The following is a 23998-nucleotide window of genomic DNA, read 5'->3' on the forward strand; positions in this document are numbered from 1 at the left end:
TTAACTATTTAGCATTTTCATTATAATCTGATGTCATAATCACCTAGTTGGCAATAACTGCAGTAGTAGTATACCCATAAGCAAGGATGTACACCCAGGCGAGTAGGGGTATAACCAATGGAGAAGGGGGTGCGGCCAGTTAACAAAAAGGAAGAACAATGGCAGCTTGGTCACGATTTTTGTTAACAATCTCCCACAAAGGGTAGATTAACAATGGCTTAAGATAATTTGTGAGAAGTTTGGGGGGTGTTGGATGTATTTATCCCTAAAAGGAGATCCAAGAGAGAGAAATATATTTGGATCCATGGGTGAAGCAAGGAGGGCGCAATATGAAATCGCAATGGAGTGTGGTTATTAGACCATGAAATTGGGGTTAATTTAGCTCGTTTCAACCCTACAACTGCTTAAAGATTCTGTTAATGAATTGTAAGTGCACTTGTTTCGGTACTATTTTATATTAAACAGAGCAGTTGAGCCCTGCCACCAAGATGGAATAGTTCGGTAGAGTTAGACAGTAGTAGCACTGGAAACAGTTTCAAGAAACTTTTTGTATGCAGTAATTGCGTACGCAACAAGAGAGATTGTCACAAGAAACAAAGTCCAAACTTTTATGTGTGCATAATTGTGTTCTCCCTCTGCCTCTCAGTTTATTCATTCCTATTGCCTAAGCAACCTCTTCTTCCTGAAACTCTGCTGTACATTACCACATGATGCTTCAATGCTTTACAATACATTTGTGTCAAAACTCAGCATCATGGTTTTGATTCGTTGGGGCTACAAAGGGATTCTTCTTCATGGCTCATCATCCGTCCATCTCTACTCAATTGGCGATTTTAAAGTGAGGGTAAGATTTTCTTTTTATATCTATTTCTGAACAATCTATTGCTGTTTCATTGAGACATGAACTTGTCAACCTAATTTGAAATAGAACTAAGGGTCAACAAAAACATGAAGAGAAACAGAATTATAGCTATTAAATCAAGTTAATTTGTTGAAAATGTTCAATTGATTGAGCTGATCACTTCTCTACGAGACAGTTCCTCGAGGGCTGCCACATCTTTCTTTCCAGCAAAGCTCCCTTGCTTGGCTTAAAAGTGAAAGGTTTTCATGAAAGCTGGCATTCTATATTAACCGGGAAAAACCATATACAGAAGAAATATCAGGACAAAATTCGAAAGATGTACAGAATCCTAACTTCTGTAAAACCCGACTTAATGTTGCACTTGTGGCCAAAGAAAAATTAATTTTGCACAGATCATGTAGATATCACATAAAATGATAACGTCTTTTCTATGTTGAAATAAAAAAAATAAATATGGGCTTTCCAAGACATAACATACGTACCGCTTCTTCATGTCGATTTCTCACATTAAGAATGCATGCATGTGCTTCATATATTACCGGGCCAAGATCATCCAGTTGCTTTCTCAAAACGCTTTCATCTTTTCCACCAGTATTTAGTCCTTTCTCAATGATCATTGCCAAGGTGGAGCTAGTCAAATTTTATTGGGAGGGCTAAATACAGTTAAATAAGGGTTAAAAATTTTAAAATCCAAATATGTTAAATTCAATTAATAATAAAAATATTAATAATAGAAATATGAAACTAAATATAAAACTATAATTTGTAAAATATAAATTGTTAAAAATGATATATAAGATTAATAATTTTTTCTTATATAATCAGAATTATTTAAATACTATATATTTAAGAGAATTTCATTTTAACTAAACATAAAATGTAAAGCATATAAAAAATATACTTAAGTTAATTTTTTCTTATATAATTAGGATTAATAAAAAAAATGATACGTTGATGAAATTTTAAGTAACAATATAACATTACAACTTATATTTAAGAACTATATAATAATTTATTAATTTTTAAACATTAAAATCATAAAAAATAAAATTTATGTAATATAAAAAAGAAGAACATGGCAAATAGAAGGTAGACACCACATATTACATAATAAAAAAGAAGAGCATGACAAATAGAAAGTAGATACCACATATTACATAATAAAAAAGAAAGAAAAAGAAGATGGTTAATAGTTTGTAGAAATTTGAGAAAGAATATTTATAGAAACTTATAACATATGAACAAATAAAATAAAAATAAACAAATAAACAAATAAAAATAAAAATAATAATATAAATTAAAAAAATTTAAAGTTGAGTAAAATAAGTGAAATCATTTTATTATTTTTATTTATATTAATTATTAAATAAAACATTATTTTGAGGAAGCTAGTAATAGAATATATAAAAAATTTAAAAATTTTTATATGCTATGGAAAAAATTTTAAAAGTTTTGGCCCCCCCATCACATAAGGAGGCTCCGCCCCTGATCCTTGCGTATTTCCTCTGATATCTTATTTACGAGCTACGTACAACAACATGCATGATAGAATATTGCATTAGGAACTTGAGAAAAATTAATGAAGTTAATTTGTTAAATTATATGTATCTGAACTAATTGGTAGCAGCTGTATGAGTGTATAGGAATGTTTACATTGATTTGGTCTTGTATGGTCTTTCTTGATGTCCGAGAGCTCGAGATCTTTCCCTTTAGAGAAGCATTAGTCGCAGCTTTCTCCATTTTCTCTTCAAAATGTTTGATCTCTCTGAGGATATTGTTATATCTAGTTAAATTGCTGATGAAAGATGAGGTTTTGTAGGGAATATTTTTGCGAAAATGTTTCATTCTCTTAAAGGAAAAGTTACAGAGGTAGTGTCTATATATAGCATCTACACTGACACCAAGAATAGGACAAAAGAACATAATTAATTACACTATTAACTAACTAACAAGAATTAAAAATGATTAACGGCTATATAATTAACGGTCTTCTTTTGTTGGCAATCAAAACGGTGCGTTTCTCACTTACTTCTTTCCTTCTTCAACTACACATCAAACGCTGCGTTTCTTCTTTTATTTCTCTGCTATTTACAAGTAGCATCTTCAATTTCTACAAGCATTGACAACACTTGTTTTTGCTACCATTTGCTTTAATCTTTGACATTGTTGTTTGACACTCCCCCTCAAGAGGAACTATGAACATTGTGAATGTTCATCTTGTATAATAACCTTTGGAAAATTCCAGGCCGCAGAGGTTTGGTGAATGCATCAGCAACTTGTAGCTGTGTTGGTATATAGATAGGCTCAATCACACCATTCTGAACCTTTTCCTTGATGAAGTGACAATCAATTTCTATATGTTTTGTTCTTTCATGAAGAACTGGGTTTTTGCTTATATAAATTGATGACTGGTTGTCAAAGTAAAGTTTTACAGCATCATGGTGTTGAATTCCAAACTCTTCCAGTAAACTTTTAATCCAAATAACTTCACAGCATGTAGCTGCCATAGATCTGTACTCTGCCTCAGTTGAACTTCGAGCAACTATCTGTTGCTTCTTAGACTTCCACGACACTAAAGATTCCCCATTGAATACACAGTAGCCAGTCACAGATCTTCTGGTGTCAAGACATCCTACCCAGTCACAGTCACAATATGCTGAAATTCTTAAATTGCAGTCCTTCTTCATCAGAATTCCTTGTCTTGGAGCTCCCTTTACGTACTTAAGTACCCTTTGAGCAGCCATGTGATGCTCATTAGTTGGTTTATCCATGAATTGAGCTAAATTCTGTACTGCATAGCAAATATCAGGTCTTGTGAATGTCAAATAGAGCAGCTTACCAACAAGTTGTCTGTACCTTATAGGATCAGTTACTTTTTCTTCCTTACTTGCCTTTCTCAGCTTGACATTGTAATCAATGGGTGTTGATATAGGTTTGGCTCCAAGTAAACCATATTCTTCTAGTAAGTTCAGAGTATATTTTCTCTGACATATTGAAATACCTTGTGGTGATCTAGCTATTTCAAGTCCCACAAAGTATTGAACTGTGCCTAGGTCCTTAATTCTGAACTGTGAACTGATGTGACTCTTTATAGTTGCTGCAGCATTTGTGGAGTTGTTGGCAATCAAAATATCATCAACATATATTAATAAGGCTACAAAATCACCATCTGCTATGTTCATAGTGAATAGTGAGTAGTCTGACATTGATTGCTTAACACCATATTGAAGAATAGATGATGTTAACTTGGCATTCCACTGTCTTGAGACTTGTTTGAGCCCATAAAGAGATTTGTGCAGCTTGCATACCAGTTTTGAATCATCTGAATGCTCCCCCTTAATTGAATAACCCTCAGGTAATTTCATATAAACTTCTTCATTTAACTCTCCATGCAAGAAAGCATTGTCAACAGCTAGCTAAAATACTAGCCAATTATATGCAACTGCTAAAGCAAAGAAGATTCTAACTGTAGATTGCTTAGTCACAGGGCTAAAAGTTTCCTAATAGTCAAAACCAACCACTTGACTATAGTCCTTAGTAACCAACCTGGCCTTATACCTCTTTATTTCTCCTTTTGCATTCAAGTTAGTCTTATAGACCCATTTGTATCCAATAGTGTGAGAATTAGCAGGTAATGGTACAATACTCCATGTTCCATTATCTTCAAGTGCCTTCAATTTAGCTGTCATTGCTTCTCTCCAGTGAAAATGAGCTACTGCTTGATGGTAAGTCTTAGGTTCTTGTATGTTGGATAGAGAAATAGTGAATGCCTTATGTGCAAGTGACAAATTATGATGAGAAAGGTAATTGGATATGGGATGCAGGGTAACATTATTGGTATGAGGTGGTAGATCATACTCATATGCTTCTAGATACTTTGGTATACTCCTAATTCTTGAGCTTTTTCTAATTGGTTGATCTGAGTCAATGGTGAGGTCTGTTTCATGTTGACTTGTAGCACTCTCAGCAAGTATACTACTGTCAAGTGAAGAATTGTGAAGATTTTCATCATTTGCTGATATGGAAGGTTGTTCTAAGACTGCTGAAGGCTCATTCAAATTTGAAATATTTTGGTCTTGACCAGAAGAATGAGAATTCAGATAAATTGAGTCAAGAGGGTCAAAAGGTGTGGTATGTACACCAGGTGTTTGTGGAAATATAAAGTTCTGTTCTTCATATTTGGAATCATGGAATGGAAAAGAATCCTCGTGAAAAACAACATCCTTGGATACCAAGACTCTTTGTGCTTCAATATCATACAATTTCTACCCTTTGACATGATTGGGATAACCTATAAAAATGCATTTGCTAGCCCTACTGTCAAATTTCTTTCTGTTTTGTGTTTGTATGGATACAAAGCATAAACATCCAAAGACTCTGAAATGACCATATGAAGGTGGTTTTTTAAACAGAAGTTCATAGGGTGATTGATTTTGAAGAAACCTAGTAGGCACTCTATTTATTATATGAACAATAGTTAATACTGCTTCCCCCCAGAAAATAAGTGGTAGGTTTGAATGATGTCTCAATGCCCTTGCCATAGCTAAGATATGCTGGTGTTTTCTCTCTACAACACCATTCTGCTGTGGTGTACCCATGCAAGACAATTGGTGAACAATTCTAGTTTTGTTATAAAATCAACAAGTTTAAATTCTTGACCATTATCTGTCCTCAAACACTTTATTGAATTGTCAAACTGTCTTTGAACAAGATTATTAAATATGGGAATAATTGAAGAAACTTCAGACTATGCTTTCATCAAATATATCCATGTAAAACGTGTGTGATCATCAACAATGGTTAAGAAATATTTGTGACCATTGATAGTCGGAACTTCATATAGACCCCATATGTCCATGTGAACTATTTCAAAAGTTGTTTTTGAGTTATGAATATGCACTGGAAATGAAAGCCTTTTTGCTTTGCCATTGGACAGATTTCACACAATAAGTCATTTGAACAATTGATTTTTGAAAATTTTTTTTGCAATACATTAATTCTTTCTATTGGGGCATGCCCCAATCAATAGTGCCAAAGATCAAAGCCTTTATATTTTGACTTAGAGGAACTGACAGAAAAAGTAGAAAAGTTCTTGACATAGTTTTGAAAAGAAAATTGAAACAAGTCTTGTTCAACTTGTTTATCCTGCATCAGATAAAGCCCTGAAGACAATCTAGCAACCTCAATCACAGTCCATGATGGCAGGTCCTAAACAACACAATATGAATCAGTGAAAAACAGACATGACTTTATTGATTTTGTTAATTCTCCTACTGATATAAGATTGAAGTTAAAACTAAGAACACAAAGAACATTCTTAAGCACTAATAAAGATGATAATCTGACAGTCCCTATATGAGTGACAAGAGCTTTACCATTGTTAGGCAAATGAACATAATGGTTACTAATTGGTTGAGCTAGTATAAATCTGTCTAAAGAGTGACAAATGTGGTTAGAAGCACCGGAGTCTATGATCCAACTATCTTGCTTAATCATGAGGTTACTAATATATTTGAAACAATATGGCATATTATTTGGGATATTAAAATAAGGGTGATTTGATACTATACCTGCAAAGGCAGAATTGATCAGGGATGGTTTACTCTGGTTGTTGTTTGGAGCTGTGGAAATCTTACCATCATTGCAAGTAATCACATTCTCATTTAAGAGCTCCATTAGCTTGCTGAATTGCTACTTAATGATAGATATCTGAGACATGGATCCTGTACTCGCTGCTTCATCCTCTTGATCAGACTGTGTTCTTGTAGAATGTTCATATGCCACATTGTTCACAACTGTCTTCCCCTTTTTGGAATTGGTTTTCCCTTTGGTGAGTTTAAAATCCTCTGAAAACCAAACCAATCTATAACACTTCTCCTTACTGTGCCTTTTCTTTCCACAGTGTGAGCAAAGTAGATCTTTCCTTGCCTTATTCTTGACATCACTAGCTGTTTGCATAGCTGATGATTCCTGGGTAGGATGTGTTTGCAGCATCAAATTTCTCTCTCTTCTTTTAACACAAGGCTATATACCTTGTCCAGAGTTGGAATGGGATCTAACATGATGATTTGTGATCTGATGGCTGAGTAAAAATCATTTAAACCATTGAGAAATATGAAGGCCATGTCCTTCTAGTACTGGTCAGAAAATTTCTTGAAACAATCAGCATTACATTTACCACATTGACAATGTGGTAGGGGTCCGAAGCTTCTCAACTCTTCCTAAATTCCTTTAAGCTTTACAAAGTAAGCATCAACTGATCTATTCCACTGTGTTATGCTACCTATGGTGTATTGTAAATTACAAGCCCTGGTGTCATCAGGCTAAGCAAAGTTTTGCTTAAGTGCATTCTAGATTTCCATTGCTGACTCCATGTAAAATACTGTTGAGGCAATAGGTTGTGTAATGGAGTCCAGAAGCCAAGCAACTAACAAATTATTACAACGAGTCCAAGATGGATAAATAGGGTCTGTAACCTCTGGTTTTGGGATTGAACCATTGATGAATCCTACTTTGTTTCTGATTGATAAGGCTAACAAGAAAGATTGACTCCAAGCCAAGTAGTTACTTGTGGTAAGCTTAGGGTTGATAACAACTGATCCAGGATGATCAGTGTGGTGTAGGTAGTAGGGTGACTAGGGATTTGTTATAGGTGATAGTGTTGATCTTGAATCGGTTGAGGTTTGAGACACTTGAGGTCTCGATTTAAATGAGTCTGACATGATTCACAGAGTAATGAAAGATTAAACAAGCTGAGAAGATGAATCAACTTATTGAAAAAATCAAGAAATAGAATTGATGATGTGAGAATGAAAAATTGATCCAAGTAGGTTCTGCTATCAACTCTGTGAATATTCCCAAATCAATTTCTGCAAGCCTTAGGGCTGCTCTGATTCCATGATGAAAGATGAGGTTTTACAGAGAATATTTTTGGGAAAATGTTTCATTCTGTCAGAGGAAAACTTACAGAGGTAGTGTCTATATATAGCATCTACACTGACAACAAGAAAAGGACAAAAAAACATAACTAATTGCACTGTTAACTGACTAACAAGAATTAAAAATGATTAACGGCTATATAATTAACGGTCTTCTTTTGTTGGCAATCAAAACGTTGCGTTTCTCACTTATTTCTTTTCCTTCTTCAGCTGCACATCAAACGCTGCATTTTTTCTTTTATTTCTCTGCTATTTACAAGTAGCATCTTCAATTTCTGCAAGCATTGACAGCACTTATTTCTGCTACCATTTGCTTTAATCTTCGACATTGTTGTTTCACAATTGCTGACTTGCGTTCGTGCATACAACCAGTGAGTCTGCCTCATCAAAACTCCCATAAAACCGGTAAGTAAAGGGAATAAGATAATCGAGACTACTATATATAACTAAGCAAGTCCCCAAAGTTTAACCTTACATACATATTTATTGACGCCACTAGAATACTTGAATCGATCTTATCATGTTGGATTCCAGGGATCTGTTTTAAGAGTTTCTTTTCTGTTGCCAAATTGCTGCATCCATGTAGCATCCAGTGACCTACACTCTGAATCCATTAATTTCCACAGATCATCCAAGGAAACCCCAAAACGAGAAGAAAGAAAAACAAAATTAATTACAAAGCAAAAAATAGTGCTAGGATAAATATTGAGGATACTCAATTAATCTAACACTTGTCTCCTTACATGAAAATCACATTCTCCTGATGATGAAGTGCTGGAACTGGTGCTTCCTCTTTTATATGCAGCAGTTTTGGCAAAATTCAGCTTGTCTAGAGCTGCTTTTAATCTATCCAGTTTGGTTTCTTTCCAATATACTGCGTTAAGGAAGTGCGACTCGCGAATTCTTAGATGATTTAATTCTGAACGAGCATTCTACAATTACGCGGATAAATCAATGGAATTAATAAAGATAATCTTAAAAAAAAGTAATAAAGATTCAAAGCAAGGTTCTTATTGTGTACCTGTATTTTGTAGTATTCATCACGTATGGGAATTATCTGTTGATTAAGTTTTTCAATCAGCTTCTCAGCCTGTTGAATTTTGAATTTTCCAGACGTATCTTGATAAGGCCAAACCTTGACGAAGTAGAATTTGAGTTTTCTTGGAGATCGAGACATGATCTGCACTTAAAGAATCAGGACCTCCAAGTTCTAGCTCCTGCTCCTGCCACAAGTTACCATTGCAATGGGCGTCCCCTTCACCTTCAGGTACTGCCCGACTTTCCGCCAAATTGGTGTCCGTAGCCATGCTTTTTCTTCCTCTAACCCATACAACAATTACCACCATGAACGCAATTACCATTTGCAATCTGCAATTTTTTCTTTACTGTTTTGGAGTACCGGCTCTGCTTTTGTTTGTAAAAGGAAGAGCATAAATATGATCAGTGGATACAAGCATACATACATACATACATATACATATACATACATACATACATACATACATATACATATACATACATACATACACATATATATATATACATATACATATATATATATGTATATGTATATATATATACATATACATATATATATATATATATATGTATATGTATATATATATATATGTTTGCAAGGGCAAAACATTGATACCTTGAATGAACTCAAAAGAGCGCCCCCAGAGAAGCCAATAGTAGAAGACGATGAATGCAAAATGCAAATTCAATTAAATAGGCTGTTTATAAAAGCATAAAATATAAAAATGTGGTCCAGTTGGAGCTGCTCTCCTTGCACCCCGCTCCACGCCAGTCAAACCTCTGCGATATTAAAAGCGAGAATTGATACATTAAACTTATTGGTCGGATAATTAAAATATAGTCAATAAAAAAAAAGAAAAAAAGAGAAGAAGAAGAAGAAGAGAAAAAAGAAAAAGAAAGGAGAAAAAGAAACAAACAAAAGAAGAAGAAGAGGGGAATGATAAAAAAATGAGAAAATTAATAAATAAACTTTAAAGCATATTTTTCTAAGTGTTATGGATAGGATGGCTTCATAATCCTGACTTTAGGGGATGCCAATTTCCCTTCCAGTGGTGGGGGCTGTGTTTTTAAGAGAGCTCCTAGGGGGAAAAGGGAGGGGGTAAGGGGTTTTCATCCATCTCAACTTCCCTCTCCTTTCCTGATGTTTGCTGCGCTGATTTGAGGGTACATCTTGAAGGTTGGGAGGTGATGGGAGTTTTAGGATGCTCGATTTGGCTTCTGGGAGTGGATCTGACGTGTAGAGGGGGAGGCTTTCACCGAGAGAGGGGAGTCTTTCTTTGGAGTGGGGGTTCTATGTGTTTCCCAGAGGGTCATTTTTTGTGATGGTGGGCCTTGCCAAAGGGGACTTGTTCTGCTCGTTCTTGGGTGTATTGGTTGGGGTTGTGGGAGGTTATGTTGGGGAGGGGTGCTGGGGGGGCTTTGATCACAGGATGGACTTTTGTTAGGGAGGGGGGGCATTGTTTTGCAGGGGGTATGTTGCAGGTTGATGTATGTTTTGGTCTGGATTGATGGCGGTCTCTGCTGGCCGAGAGTTTGCCTGGCCATTATTCTGTTGTCGGGTTTGGTAAGGGTGGATGGTGCTGCTCCGCTGAATGTTTGCTGGTCCTTCTTTGGGTGCACATGGCTACTCAAGCTATGCAATGAGGTGTTTGGGTTTGTTTCTTGTGCTGGTTTTGCTGCCTTCTGCTAGAGAGTGCCATGCTGCTGTTTTTCTCATTGCTGCGGACTAGGACCTTTCTTCGACGATCAAAAGGCATCAAGGGATCTTGAGTTCCTTGCTTTGCATGATTCTTATCCGCTCGGACGCTTTGGCTTTGATTTTGGTTATTTTGCATTATTATCCTTAGGAATTTAGTTTTAGGCTGATGAGTGTATTTGACTTCTGTTGCCAGTTCATGTGTTTAGGCAGGTTTGAGTTTCTTGGCTTTTGGTTGCTGATCATTCTGGGACTACTGCAAATTACGTGGGCAGTTGGATCCTTGTTTGAACAGGTTTTGCCAGACCGGTCTTTATGCCAATGGGAGTCTCTGGCAAATCTTAGCTTGAGGCTCACAATGGCATATCATGGCTAATAAAATCCACTTTTTTTTTAAAAAAAACTCCTTCTTAATGTTGCTATTTCTGCATTTAAAAATTGCCAATTTCGGTGTCCTCATTTTCTAATTTTGTTTCGATAATATTGACGGGGATGCTTCCTTGCAAATAAAGTAAAAGTTATCCACAATAACAATAACAAAAGTCAAAGTGTATGTATACCTGACATTATTGAACACAGAATATTCAACAAATAGCAAATACTGACTATTATACCCGATAAATGAGAAAAGAATGATTGCCACCAAACAAAGTCAAATCAAGTTTATACACAAACATAATTGTCTCTGTTCCTCCACTTATTCATGCCTATTTTCCTGCACTTATTCAACAAATAACAAGGTTTTGCTAGTTTTCCACTTGGACATGAATTTCTTGACCTAATTCAAAATTTGAAATCAATGTTACCAAAAAGACAAATGGATTCCAAAGGGCAGATATTTAAGCTTACTCAAATCAAATTTACGAATACAATTTTGCTTCAACAAACCTGGCCTTGGGAAAGTTTCCTTAAAGCTCCAACATCTTTCTTTCTAGCAAGCTCTCTGGCATCGCTCAACAGGGAAAGATATTCGTGATACCTGTCATTCTGACCTTATAGAGAAGGATAAAGAGGAAATGTTAGGACAAATTAATATACTATTTAGAAGTCAACTAAAACCAAATGGGGGGTGGCAGATAGTACTAAATTTAACCACGTCGATCTGAATTTGCTCTAAATATTGCACAATGCTTGATTTAGCTCAAATAAGGGGTCCCATGTAGAAAACATCCAGATTTATGACTAGGAAGCACTCTTGCTCATCGGATATCGGCTCACTAATTATGCACTAGGAGAGGTAACTTGGGATTGTTTTAATTTTATCATTACATCTTAACTAGTTAGTTACTGTGACTGCCAACATTGTGTTTTTGTTGCAGGACTCTCCCTAATTCTTTGGATAATGAATAAATATTTAATTATCCCAAAAAAAACACCTTGGGAGTTGTGATTGTTGGTCTTAGAAAGAATATTCTTAAATTTAGTTAATACTTTTTTTTTGTTATTTTTAAGTATTTATTTAATTTTTATGTTTTACAACAAAAAATAATAATCAAAAGCGAAAATATCAGCATTGCATCCTGGCTAATAAAATTAATCCTTATCAAAACGCTGGGCTTAGCTAAGGTATTGTGTTGAGGTGAGTTGAAAAGAGAGATGTTGCATTCGAGACTAATTAGTGCTCTGTTTCCATACTAACAGTAAGATGGAAAAATATAATTCAAGCAATTGAGAAAATTTAATGGAAAAATATGGTACCATCTGTTGCCTCAAATTAAGAATGCGTTCTTGGGCTTCAACCTTTCGCTGGCGTAGTTCCCTTTGCTGCTGTATTAAAAGGCGTGCCTCTTTTTCAATAGCCTTAAGATCCTTCTCGATACGCACAATCTCCGGCATCACTTCAGAACTCTCCCGTCTTAACTCCATTGATATTTTGTTCACAAGCTACATATTTATGGCAAATATGATAATATTAATATTATTATACTTCAGAGAGAAGCAAAGTTGATGGATTAATAAAGCTTTAAATAGGACTGTTTTTACTTTGATTTGCTCCTGTATGGCCCTTTTCGCGCTCAAGGGGTTCCAAGGCTCACCCTTGGCAATGGCATCTCCCACAGCTTTCTCCTTTCTCTCTTCAATTTGTTTCATCTTTTCAACCATCTGTATATACCTCGCTTTATCTATATTCCCGTAACTATACCACCAAATCTGCCACAGGAGTCCCAACGAACCCATCAGCAATTAATTAATTAAAAACGACACCAGCAAAATTAAAGAAGACGATGATGTAAGCTAAGATCACTGAGTCTCCAGCGGTTATCTTACATATTCTTGTAATAATGGCCTAGGGTCAATGAAATCATTGAGTCTCTGTTGGCTTCTAGCTATCTCTTTCAAGATTTGCCTTTCTGTAGCCATATTACTACTTCCATGTAGCATCCTGCGTTTGAAGCCCTGCAACCATTTCAGTAGTCCTATATGAGAGTCAAACCAACACCCCCCCTCCCCCGTTCAAAAAAAAAAAAGCAAAACGAAAAGCAAATAATCGGAGTATTAACTTAATTTAGTAGTAATAGTATATATCCTTACATGAGTATTTTGTTCTTTGGAGAAGGAGGACTTATTGGCTCCTCCCTTCCCAAAATTCAGCCTATCCAAAGCTGCTTGCAGATGTTCCAACATCATTTTTTGCCACTCCATTCCGCCCATAATGCCACGTGGACGATTCAATAGTTTCTGTCGTTGAGACCAACCAGCTATCTGTTTTTGCTGTCCAGACAGAACAGAATAATTCTTTAACATTAATTTATTAGTCACTGCTCCTTACTTTTCCTTAATTGTAAGTCGTTTAAAATTCTGTTTAGCTATTGCTTTTGTTATTGAACACAGAAAGTATGTTTAGAAAACGTCTGCTTTATGCAATCTAGTTGGTGCTTAACATACGTTATGATCACTATTATCAGAGAAAGAGAAACTTAAAAATAAAACAATATTATCTAGATCATAATATGCAACATAAGAAATAAATGGCAAACCAAAACTGAGGATCTCATGATGAGTTCATACCCTTAATATCTTGTATCTCTCGTTGATTCGAATTATATCTTGATCCATTTTTTCAATCAGCCTTTCATCCTCTAAAGAGTCTTTATAGGGCCAGAACTTGACAAAATAGAATCGATGAACCTTTTTAGGCTTTTTGAGTTGTAAATCAAGCTTCTCGATTGCACTTGACATTACGTCTGCTTCATCTTTAAAAACCGGAATTTGCTGCATCGAATTAGCTTCCAAGCAGTCCGTTGCCATGATTTTCTGCCAATATTTTGATACAATAATACAATCAGCTGCTGAACATTAAATTGTATAATTATGAAACATTTTCTTTCTGAAATTAGGAAACAAGAAGGCTCGACCAATATAAACAATGAAAATTGAAACTGTGGAGTGTGGACTCTTTAAATTAATGAGCTGAGAAAAAAAATAAGAAAACAAATGCATAAAAGAAAAAGAAACGAAAACAAATATCATTTATACAGAACAAAGCTTCGGTTCAGTGCACAAAAGAACCTACATCCATGTACAATTTTCGAGATCAATTTAATGATCAGCCAATTCGAATATTATCTATAGAGAGATGCTTAAAAATGCCAAAAGAGAAAAAAAATGTATATAAATATGAAATAAGGTGTTATAATGTCTTAAAAACAGGCATGGATGCTTACCTTGGATACAGTTGAGATGGCCTTTCGAACGCAGGAAAATGATTGGCAGGTACAAATAAATAAGCTGAATAGAAGAATGCGTTCCAGTTTAAGCCCCAAGCCCTTGCACCCCACGCCAAGTCACTAGTCAACTGATTGCCAGCACCTCCTTACGTTCTTCTTTTATCCATTTTTTCTTTAAAATATTTTATCACTTCCGTGATTTTTATTGAGTTGACTAATGGGAGGAGCAAAAGTAATATGCTTGCATTTTCTTTCGAAAGAAGAAAAAAGAAAGGTAATGCTTCTGTAAGTATTCTTATCACATTCACATTTGAATATAAGAATTAAAATATAAATCATTACATTTTTTATTTTCAAAAAAGTTCGAATCTAATTGTTAAATAAAGAAAATATATATCTATCATTGAACTGAACGTTCAAGTTAACCTTAATTAATCTGATATCGGAATTAGAAAACATGTCCCACCAATTCATTGCAAAACAGTTGCAGTGCCAATGTTTCAAGTGTGGTTGTGTTGGACAGAATTCATTGAAATAACCAGCAGAGAAACGAGATGAGAGAAATAAGCCTCATGGGACAAGGATAAAGAAGTTATAATGGATTATGGAAGTTAATTGACTACTGGTTCTGAATCCAAAGAACAAGCAGAGTAAGGGCAGTGGATGGTGGTTAGTCAGAGACGTTCTCGATATTTGGACGAACTTCAAGCTGGCTCATCAAGCAAGGGGAAGGAAATCGGCCTATCCAAACAGGAGTCAAGTGGACGGATTAGGAAAATTGCCAAGCCCATTAACCAAAATATTCCAAGCACTTGGTCCTCAAGCCAATGAAGATAAATATATACAAGCCCATTAACCAAAATATTCCAAGCACTTGGTCCTCAAACCAATGAAGATACATATATATATGGAGAGTTGATCATGATGAAACACTTAGCAGTAAGATGTAACTCGGTTATATACGAAGTGTAAAATTATTAAAGAAATTTAGAGTGTTTGAGCTCTTTTTTTTTTTTTTTGGAAATGAGTAAATAAAAATTATAATTATAAAAGTAGTCTCCTTATTAAGCACTAAGAAAGTAACAATTTAATTTAAAGAAACCAATTGCGGCATCTTGCACTACATAAGCCATAACTTTATTCATATCATTTACATTTTTTTGTGTACGTGATCATCGATCTATAATTGTTAAACATAGAAAGGGGTTTCTTCATCGATTCCCTTTGGTTCACCGTTGATTCATGCCTAAACACTCTCTTCTTCATAGAACTTCTATTTCTAGGAGCATTTCCATCGGTATTTGCAATTGCTTCACTACTGCTTCAATAATATCTGTGCATTGTTTGATAGGTTGGAGGCCCTCAGGGTACGTAAGTGTTTCTTGATCGTAGTTCCTGCTCCGTCCATCCCTACTCAATTGGCTGTTATCAAGTGACCTTCTGATACTAATCTCATAATTAGTTCTGAAGGCTCCATCATACTTGTGATTCCACACCGACGCATGAATTCTTTGACCTAATCCAAAAATCGAAAAAAGTGTTAGTAAACAACAAATGCAAACAGATTTAAGCTTTAATTATATCGAATCAATTTCATTAAAAGTTTTGCCTGGGCGTCGGAGAGTTTCCTTAGAGCTTCCACATATTTCTTTCTAGCAAGCTCTCTAGCGTTGCTTAACAGCGAAAGATATTCGTGATACCTGCCGTTCTGAATTAACAGAGAAGCATATGGAGAGGAATCAGGACGACGAATTATATATTTAAAAGGCAATTATCTTCACTGCTATAGTCAATATTCTCATGTAGTAAACATCTTTATCCGATTTTGGCTCAATTATGCACTTGAAGGTAATGTTGCATGATACAAGGGCACTCGTTGGGCATAGCTAAGGAATTGGATTGAGGTGAGGTGGATTAAATCTTTCATTTGAATCCTAGCACTCTCTTTTTGTATTAAGCGAAAATCAAATAATAGGAAGGAAAAGTATAATTGAAGCATGTGAGCACATTTAGTGTAAAATGTCGCACCATCTCATCAGAGTGTTGCCTCACTTTAAGAATGCATTTTTGGGCTGCATGCTTATGCGCCCATATTTGCCATCGCTGATTACCTGAAACAAATGTCTCTTCGTTAATAGCCTCACGATCTCTTTATAATCGCTGAATTGCAGGCATCCGTCCCGTTTCTTCCGTCTTAATTCCAGTGATATTTTGTTAACAAGCTACATGCATGCATGACAAATATGATAATATTAGTTATAAACTTGAGAGAAGCACAGTTATTAGATTAAGCCTTTAATTGTAGGAGTAGGACTATTTTACTTTGATTTGCTCCTGTATGGCGTTTCTCACAGTCAAGGGGTTCCAAATCTCGCCCTTCATAGCAGAATCAGCCAAAGCTTTCTCCTTTCTCTCTTCAATCTGTTTTATCTTTTCAAGCATCTGGTTATGCCTGACCTTATCTTCACTCCCGTAACAGTTCCACCGAATCTGCCATAGCAGTGCCGGTCATGAACCCATCATCAGTATTTAATTAACTAAAAATAACATGCATTAATTAAGCTAAGACAATGATCGAGTCTGCAATTATTATCTCTTACATATTCTTGTAGAAGCGAACTTGTGCAGTGGGGGCACTATGATTTCTCGTTTGGGAGACAAAAATAATGTCTATAAAACAGTTATATTAGAAATTTAATATTTGAAAAAAATATAAAATAACTTAAAATAAAAATATTCATGTAAAAATTACACAAATAACTTTAATTATGTGTTAAGTATAAAATAAAAATATTTTTTAAAAAAAAATTGGACATTTTTAATCTTTAAATCTACTAAAATTAATTATTAACTAATTATTGTAAAGCGTCTCACCAAATGAAAAAATTATTATAAAGATAAAATTTTAAAATTTTAAAATACATATATACATACATATTATGATATTTAATTTTGTTAAGAGAACAGGACCCTACTAGACTCCATTCCCTCGACCATTGACCTTCGGTCGTCAAGATGACTGAGCCTTAGTTGGCTACTAGTTATCTCTCTAAAAGGGCGGCTTTTCTGCAGCCAAATTACTACCTCCATGTAACATCCAGCATTGAAAGCCCTGCAATCGTTTCAGTAGTCCTATGAAACCCCAAAAGAAGGAAACGAACAAAGATACAGTGGATTTTAAAGTGCAACCTAGTCTAACGCTTCTGTAAATCCGGTCGTTACATCAGTATTACGTCCTGTCGAGAAGATAGACTTACTGGCTCCTCCGTTTTGTGCAATTCTGGAAAAATTCAGCTTATCCAAAGCTTCTTGCAGATAATCCAACATGATTTTTTGCCACTCCAATCCGCATGAAATGCTTGATGAACGATTGTATAGGTGGTCTAGTTGTGAGCAAACATTCTTACCTTTTGCCTGTCCACGAAACCCAGAGAAAAAAAAACACATAGTTCTTTAAAATCAATTTATTATTACAGCTCCGCACTCCATCAAATTTGGATTAAAATTAACGGGAAAAAATAGTCAGACTGATATGATTTAAATCAGTTTTGAAATAATAGAAATTATGAGGTAAAATTTTTCAATGAACAAATATGTACAAGTGACATTTATTATTGACATATCATTTTCTTTATTTTTTTTTTAACTTTTTTACTGCCAAGGTGATGTAATCTTACAAATACTGTTTTGTTAATTTTGTCTAAATTTACGTCAAAATAAACTTACACTCATAAAATTTAACTCAGCACAACCAAGATTTTTTTTTTTTGAAAGGTGTGTTTATTAGCACAACCAAGATATTAAACATTGAGTCATTAGTAAATTTAATATTTATCCCTTGATAAATATGTTAAGTTTGATGAAGTAACAAATTGTAATTCGCTAATGTACAACATATACAAGTTTACATCAATATTGGTATATTTGTCAATATAAACTATAATTTATTTATCTCTAACTTTTGGATAATTTCTTAGATAAACATATATATGATCTATTTTATGAACTCTTATTAAACCTATTTAATTATTTTTGCTTGTACAATATAGTTGGTGCTTAATAAACTTTATTTATCTAATAAAAAAGATACAAAGAAACAAACTTTATCATGATGATATACTATAAGAAAGAAAGAAAGAAAGAAAGAAATCACAAATGAATTTATCTCATTGTGTACCTTCATTATATTGAGTTTCTTGTGGATTCGAGTACTCTCTTGATCCAAGTTCTGAATCAGGTCTTCAGCCTCTGAAATTTTTTATGCTTTTTCTGGATCTTTATAGGGCCAGAACTTGACGAAATAGAATAGATGAACTTTTTTAGAAGCACCAACTTCATCCAACACAATCCTCTTAGGCGGCTTATTGAGTTCAAAATTGAGGTTCTCAATTGCACTGGTATTCACATCTCCTTCACCTTTAAGAATCGGAATTTGTTGCATCGAATTAGCTTCCAAGCAGTCCGTTGCCGTCATTTTAAGACTCTTCTCATCAGATGGTTAAATCTATGAGATTCATTAGAAGTGATCATGTACCTACATGCAATGCAAAGAGAAAAGGAAAAAGTTCATCATAAATATGAAAACAAGTGATAAAGGCGTGGATTCTTACCTTGGATATACTCGATATGGCCTTTCAAACTCAAGAAAAAATGATTACTAAGTGCCAAAATTCATAAGCTGGCTGTATTCGCAAATAATTAAGATCATGAATAGAAAAAATGATGGTCAAGTTTAATCCTCAAGCCCTTGCATCGATCCCACGCCAAGTCATGAGTCAACCCATTGCCAGCACCTTGTCACAGCATTTTCTTTAATAAATTCTTTTTTGTAGATATTTTATTATTATTATTAATTTAAGCTCAATTGGTCAATGTTTTTGAGCGACCTTTAATGATGAACAGGTGCGATTGTCTAATAAAGCCATTCTTTCTGATTTAATGGTACAAAAGTTTTTATAATCAATTAGAACTGACACAAAATGATTGGCTTACTGTCAATTACGATCATATAATGCCAAAGAACATGAATTGCTTTGGAATGCTAAATATTATAATGTCAAAGTTGCTGACTTAATTAATTACTTTAATAATATCTGGAAAACTTAATTATAAACACTATATATCTTTGCACAATATCAGGCATTGTCTACTTCTTAAGTAATTCAAATCACCAATGGTTGAGATCAAGTATCATTGTTATGGTAACCAGGCAGGCCATTGCAATGCAATATTCCAAATGATTTGCAGCTCAATAGTACATTTTGACTTCAAGAATTTGACTCTTGAAGCTCGTGAGTATTTCTCTCTCCCTTTCTTTCTTTTTTTCTTTTCCCTTCCTTTTGTGATTCGGTTACTTGATGCTAGAATAGAATGGAATCACCTTAATATTCTTGTTATGCTACTAAGAGCCTGTTTGGCCTGATTTTTTTTTAACTTAAAAGTTATTATAAAACTCTTATGAAAAATAATAATTTTTAAAATTAAACTAAAATTGTTTGGTAAATTTTTTTTTATAAGTTATAATTTTTGTTAAAATTATCATAGAAGATATTTTTTTTTAGAAGGTAATATCGTAATTATTTTTAACAGATAAAGATATTTTTGAAACAAAAATAAAATTCTCTTGTATTTTCAAAAAAATAGAAGAAAAAGCTCATCATAAGAGCTTTTTCTGAAGCTTTTTTTTTTAAAATTTTATTTTTTTAAAAAAAAGTTACTTTTTTTTAAAAGCTTCTCAAAATTTATATGTAGCTTGACTTTTGCTTTTAAAAGGTAAATAAGTTAAAAAAAAAAGTCAGGCCAAACAAGCACTAAAGATGGTTTATGGTCTTGTAGATTTGCAATATTTTTACTCTTGCATAACAAATAAGGTATTCACAAGTTGTAGAATGGTGTATAATTATTAATAGTTAATTTTTTTGAAACATGATTTGAATGAAAGAATAAAAATTGACATAGAGTAACTATTTCATTATGTTCATATTTTTTGTTTGGTTTATAATCATAAATATAAATTTTTTTGGTTTATATGTTTATGTTTTTAGTATTTTTTGTAATTTTTTGTGTGGTTTGTCTAGGAATAAATTAATATGGATTAGTACATAAAAAAATATGTGCAAATAAATACGCATGATTAAAAATAATAGTTTATTAAAGAGAGGTTAGAAAAATTATAGTACCATTAGAAAGATAAAAAAAATTATTATGGATTTTAAGGTTGAATGGCAGGATATATATATGAGGGGAAGAAGTTAAAGCCTTGAATTTTGATGGAAATGGTTGGGATTTCCCATTTTAGTTGTGTTTTAATAAACATTATAATTGGGCTTGGTACATAGTTGATTTTAGTGAGGTTTTGATCTTAAGTTGTGTATTTGTTTTCTTGTTAGATTGATTGTTCTTTTAATCAAAGATTAGAGAATAGATTGAGCTGAATTACTTACATTATCCCGGAAATGGTCTATATATCAGATTTATTACAAGGTTATGCTAGCTGGGGGTATTCTATGTTAATGATATTGGTATTTATTGGGATTGTTTTGAGAAGGAAGTGGGAGGCCTCTTTTTTATTGTGTTTAGATGGGTTGGTGCGAAATGAAAATCTACCTTTATGAGGATGTACATTGTGTAGATTCATCTTAGGAATGTAGGTCATGTTATGTGCTTATCAGTAGCAATTTCTGACCATTTATTGGAATATTGCTTGTCAATACTTCATTTATGCTTACTGCTCGGGTTCTGTAGTTCAGCATCATTCTTACCGGTAAATGGTTGGTAGTCCTCATGCCCTTATATTATATAGCACATGGCTCCATGAGAAAGGGGCACTTGAAGCTACTGCAAAATTGAAAGATTTCGGTCTGCAGGGTCATTTAGTATGTCATCAACATTTTTTTTTAAAGCGAGTTTTATTCTTCCGTCACCAGTGATGTCATATGTTACGGTCCACACCAATCTCTGCGAGGTATTGTTCACTTTGACCCTGGCCTCAAGGTTTTGTCCCATAGAAAGCACCTCTCAAGTTAAAAATGGTGTGAATTCTTATATGCCCAGTATCAATCTTATACATAATTAATGTGAGATTCATAACTTCTCTCTTCAGGATTATGATAGCCACCCTTACTCTCCGTTGAGAGTTTCTCTTCGATGTGGGACTACTCGCTAGAAGCACCTTGTCAACCCGTTGCCAGCACCTTGTCAGAACATTTTTTTAAATAATTCTTTTTTTAGATGTTTTATTATTAATTTTTATTTTTTTGAAAGTAAGTACTTTTTTTTATTTACACTCAATTAGTTAATGTTTTTGGTATTTTCTTTTTACCTTTTAATTTTTCCTTTCTATTCATTTTATATTTTTTACTTTAAGTTTTTTGTTCACTGTTATTAAAAAACAAATAGTAAAAAGTATTATGCGATATTGCCACTTCTTTTAAAAATGGATTGGGGTGGAAAATGGTGTGGTATGCCACTATTTGAGTCATCTGGACGTGTAGGAATGATGTTGTCTTTAATGGCAATATCTGAATAGTGATTAGATTTTTAAATTCTCGACAATTAAAGTGGCATGGTGGATGCATGGGAAATGACCTGGCCACTTTGCTCCTGTCACGGACCTTGCAAGATGCCCAAACGAATGTTCTACCCCTACCTTGATCAAGAAAAACGAAGTCTTTGCGCCCTGGTCAAGGCCTAGAAAAGGGTGCCTTAAATTCAACACTGACGGTTCCTCCAAAGGCTGTTCCGGAGACTCTAAGTATTGGCGATATTCTACATAATGACTCTGGTGATAGGCTAGCTATGTTCTCTAAAGACATTGGAGTTTCGGACTCTACAACTGCTGAGCTACTTGCGGTGAGAGAGGCTGCCACCATCTATGCCGCATCCAAGTGGTGCTCTTCTTCCGTGCTCGTACTGAAGTGTGACAATCGCAATGTAGTCAAGTGGCTTACCGACCCTAGTGACGTGCCATGGAGATTGCGAGCAATGGTTATTCAAATCTGGTCCCTCCTTGCCAAAGTTGATAAATGGAGCATTACTCACATACCACGTTCCGCCAACGATATGGCTGACACGTTGGCTAAGAAGGGAGTGCTTAGACCTTATGATTTTTTCTGAATCATTGGTGAAGCCTCGAACCAAAACCAGGCTGCTCTTTCCCTTCCCTCTAATGCAGCGGGTTGATTCCACAAATCTGTTCTGCTGTCCTTCTTGCTTAAAGGTACCCTGAGATTTGTGAACCTGCTCAATCTTTTGATCTTTGATAGCTGTTTCTCTGTTGTGATTCTGGATATACCTCTGTGTAGCTTTTGTCCCTGTTTTTTGGCTTATTGGGATCTCTTCCCCTGCACCTATCTGCCAAGGGTGCTATTTTTGTGCAGCTGCTGTGGTGGTATTTTTGTTCTCTTGACGAGGCCCTTGAACGTCTTCTCTTAATTGTACAGTTTCCATTTAATCAATGAAATGATGCCTTCCGAAAAAAAAAAAGTACTATGCGATTGTCTGGTAAAAGCCATTCTTTCCGAATTAATGGCACACAAGTTTATAAACTTTAATTAGAACTGGCAGATAATGATTGGCTTACTGTCAATTATGATCAGATATGGCCAAAGAACGTGAATTGCTTCGGAATGCTAAATATTATAATGTCAAAGCTGCTGACTTAATTAATTTCTTGAATGGTATCAGGAAAACTTAATTATAAACACTATATATCTTTGCACAATTTCAGACCGGAGATCGGCCGATCGCATATAATATTCCAGATGATTGCAGCTCAATAGCACATTTATATACTTCGTACTTTTATTGCAGTTTGACTTCCACAACTTGACTTTTGATTTTAAAAAACATTATTACAATTTACATGACCTGATTTAAATGAAAGAATATAAGTTCTCATAGAGTAACTATTTCATTACCGGCTCATTACTTTTTGAAATAGTTTAATTTCTGATTTATCATATGGCAAACAGCTTTTTCCATTCTACAAATACTGTACTTTAAAAGATTATTATGTGTCCATTTATGATATATTTTAAAAAATCAATTAACTAATTATTAAATGGAAATGTGACAATTGTATAAACTCGTTTTTCTTTTTTTTTTTTATAGAATTTGGCAATTATTTTAAACTATTGCTAAATTTTTGATATAATCAGAGTATAAGAAATTTCAAATAGTTATTTGCTGAAATTATTTCATTTATCAAGTTTAGAGAAAAAATGAAAAAAAAAATACTTTGCAAAATTAAACGGTACCTACCTACATATAAGATCCTCCACTTCTCCATCCATACCTTTATGATGATCCTGAAAATCATGTTGAATAAAAATAACATAAAAACAAACAAAAATGTTAGCTTAACATGTTCAAATTGGAACTACAAACATCTTTGTCTGTGAAGTTAGAGCCAACAAATATCAGAAAAATAATATATTTGGATTGGATCCAACCCTTGATTTTTTATTTTTTTTTTGCCTCACCTAATTAGGCAAACTGACATTTGGTTGGCTTATAACCAGCAATTAATCTTCCAGGGGAAAATGGAAAATCTGACAAGAAGGATCTTAGTCAATCATATACATACAGTATTTTGCATTGTATAAAGGTTATTAGATAGTTTCTTTCATTTTTGGCCAAGAGAAAACGAAATCTATTGCAACTCAAAACAACAAGTACATCGCCAGTATAAGAACCCAGAACATCTATCTGAGATTTTATAAAATTCTAGATGAACTACGACAATCACATTAAAGAAAATGTACACCAGAGACGAAGGCCACAGGGGGGGGGGGGG

The 23998-nt window shown here is 34.3% G+C and overlaps 2 protein-coding genes across 3 annotated transcripts; both read right to left on the minus strand.

Annotated features, from left to right (window-relative positions):
* Nucleotides 7831-9692, minus strand: LOC18602311. 2 transcript variants are annotated; one of them, XM_018119333.1, is made up of 5 exons: nucleotides 9455-9692; nucleotides 8822-9204; nucleotides 8544-8732; nucleotides 8280-8404; nucleotides 7831-8177 (listed from the first exon to the last, which is right to left on the minus strand). In XM_018119333.1, the coding sequence occupies exons 2-5, from the start codon at nucleotides 8975-8977 to the stop codon at nucleotides 8069-8071; spliced, it is 579 nt and encodes a 192-aa protein (XP_017974822.1). In that variant the 5' UTR covers nucleotides 8978-9204; nucleotides 9455-9692; the 3' UTR covers nucleotides 7831-8068. The 2 variants fall into 2 exon arrangements, with proteins under 2 accessions (XP_017974822.1, XP_017974823.1); XM_018119334.1 differs by having other exon boundaries at nucleotides 8822-9207.
* Nucleotides 11256-13783, minus strand: LOC18602310. Its single transcript, XM_018119076.1, has 7 exons — nucleotides 13544-13783; nucleotides 13067-13246; nucleotides 12803-12931; nucleotides 12518-12685; nucleotides 12233-12418; nucleotides 11423-11521; nucleotides 11256-11312 (listed from the first exon to the last, which is right to left on the minus strand). The coding sequence occupies exons 1-7, from the start codon at nucleotides 13781-13783 to the stop codon at nucleotides 11256-11258; spliced, it is 1059 nt and encodes a 352-aa protein (XP_017974565.1).

Source organism: Theobroma cacao, chromosome 4, assembly GCF_000208745.1.
Source record: "Theobroma cacao cultivar B97-61/B2 chromosome 4, Criollo_cocoa_genome_V2, whole genome shotgun sequence".
Classification (NCBI taxonomy): Eukaryota; Viridiplantae; Streptophyta; class Magnoliopsida; order Malvales; family Malvaceae; genus Theobroma; species Theobroma cacao.

Coding starts and splice junctions, on each gene's coding strand:
- LOC18602311 (XM_018119333.1), bottom strand. CDS start 8,977: ATGTCTCGATCTCCAAGAAAACTCAAATTCTACTTCGTCAAGGTTTGG. Junction 8,405..8,543: donor CAGGAGAATGTGATTTTCAT/GTAAGGAGACAA, acceptor TAATGGATTCAG/AGTGTAGGTCACTGGATGCT. Junction 8,178..8,279: donor CTAGTGGCGTCAATAAATAT/GTATGTAAGGTT, acceptor TTGATGAGGCAG/ACTCACTGGTTGTATGCACG.
- LOC18602310 (XM_018119076.1), bottom strand. CDS start 13,783: ATGGCAACGGACTGCTTGGAAGCTAATTCGATGCAGCAAATTCCGGTT. Junction 12,932..13,066: donor CCAAAGAACAAAATACTCAT/GTAAGGATATAT, acceptor AAATGGTTGCAG/GGCTTCAAACGCAGGATGCT. Junction 11,313..11,422: donor GGAAACTTTCCCAAGGCCAG/GTTTGTTGAAGC, acceptor ATTTTGAATTAG/GTCAAGAAATTCATGTCCAA.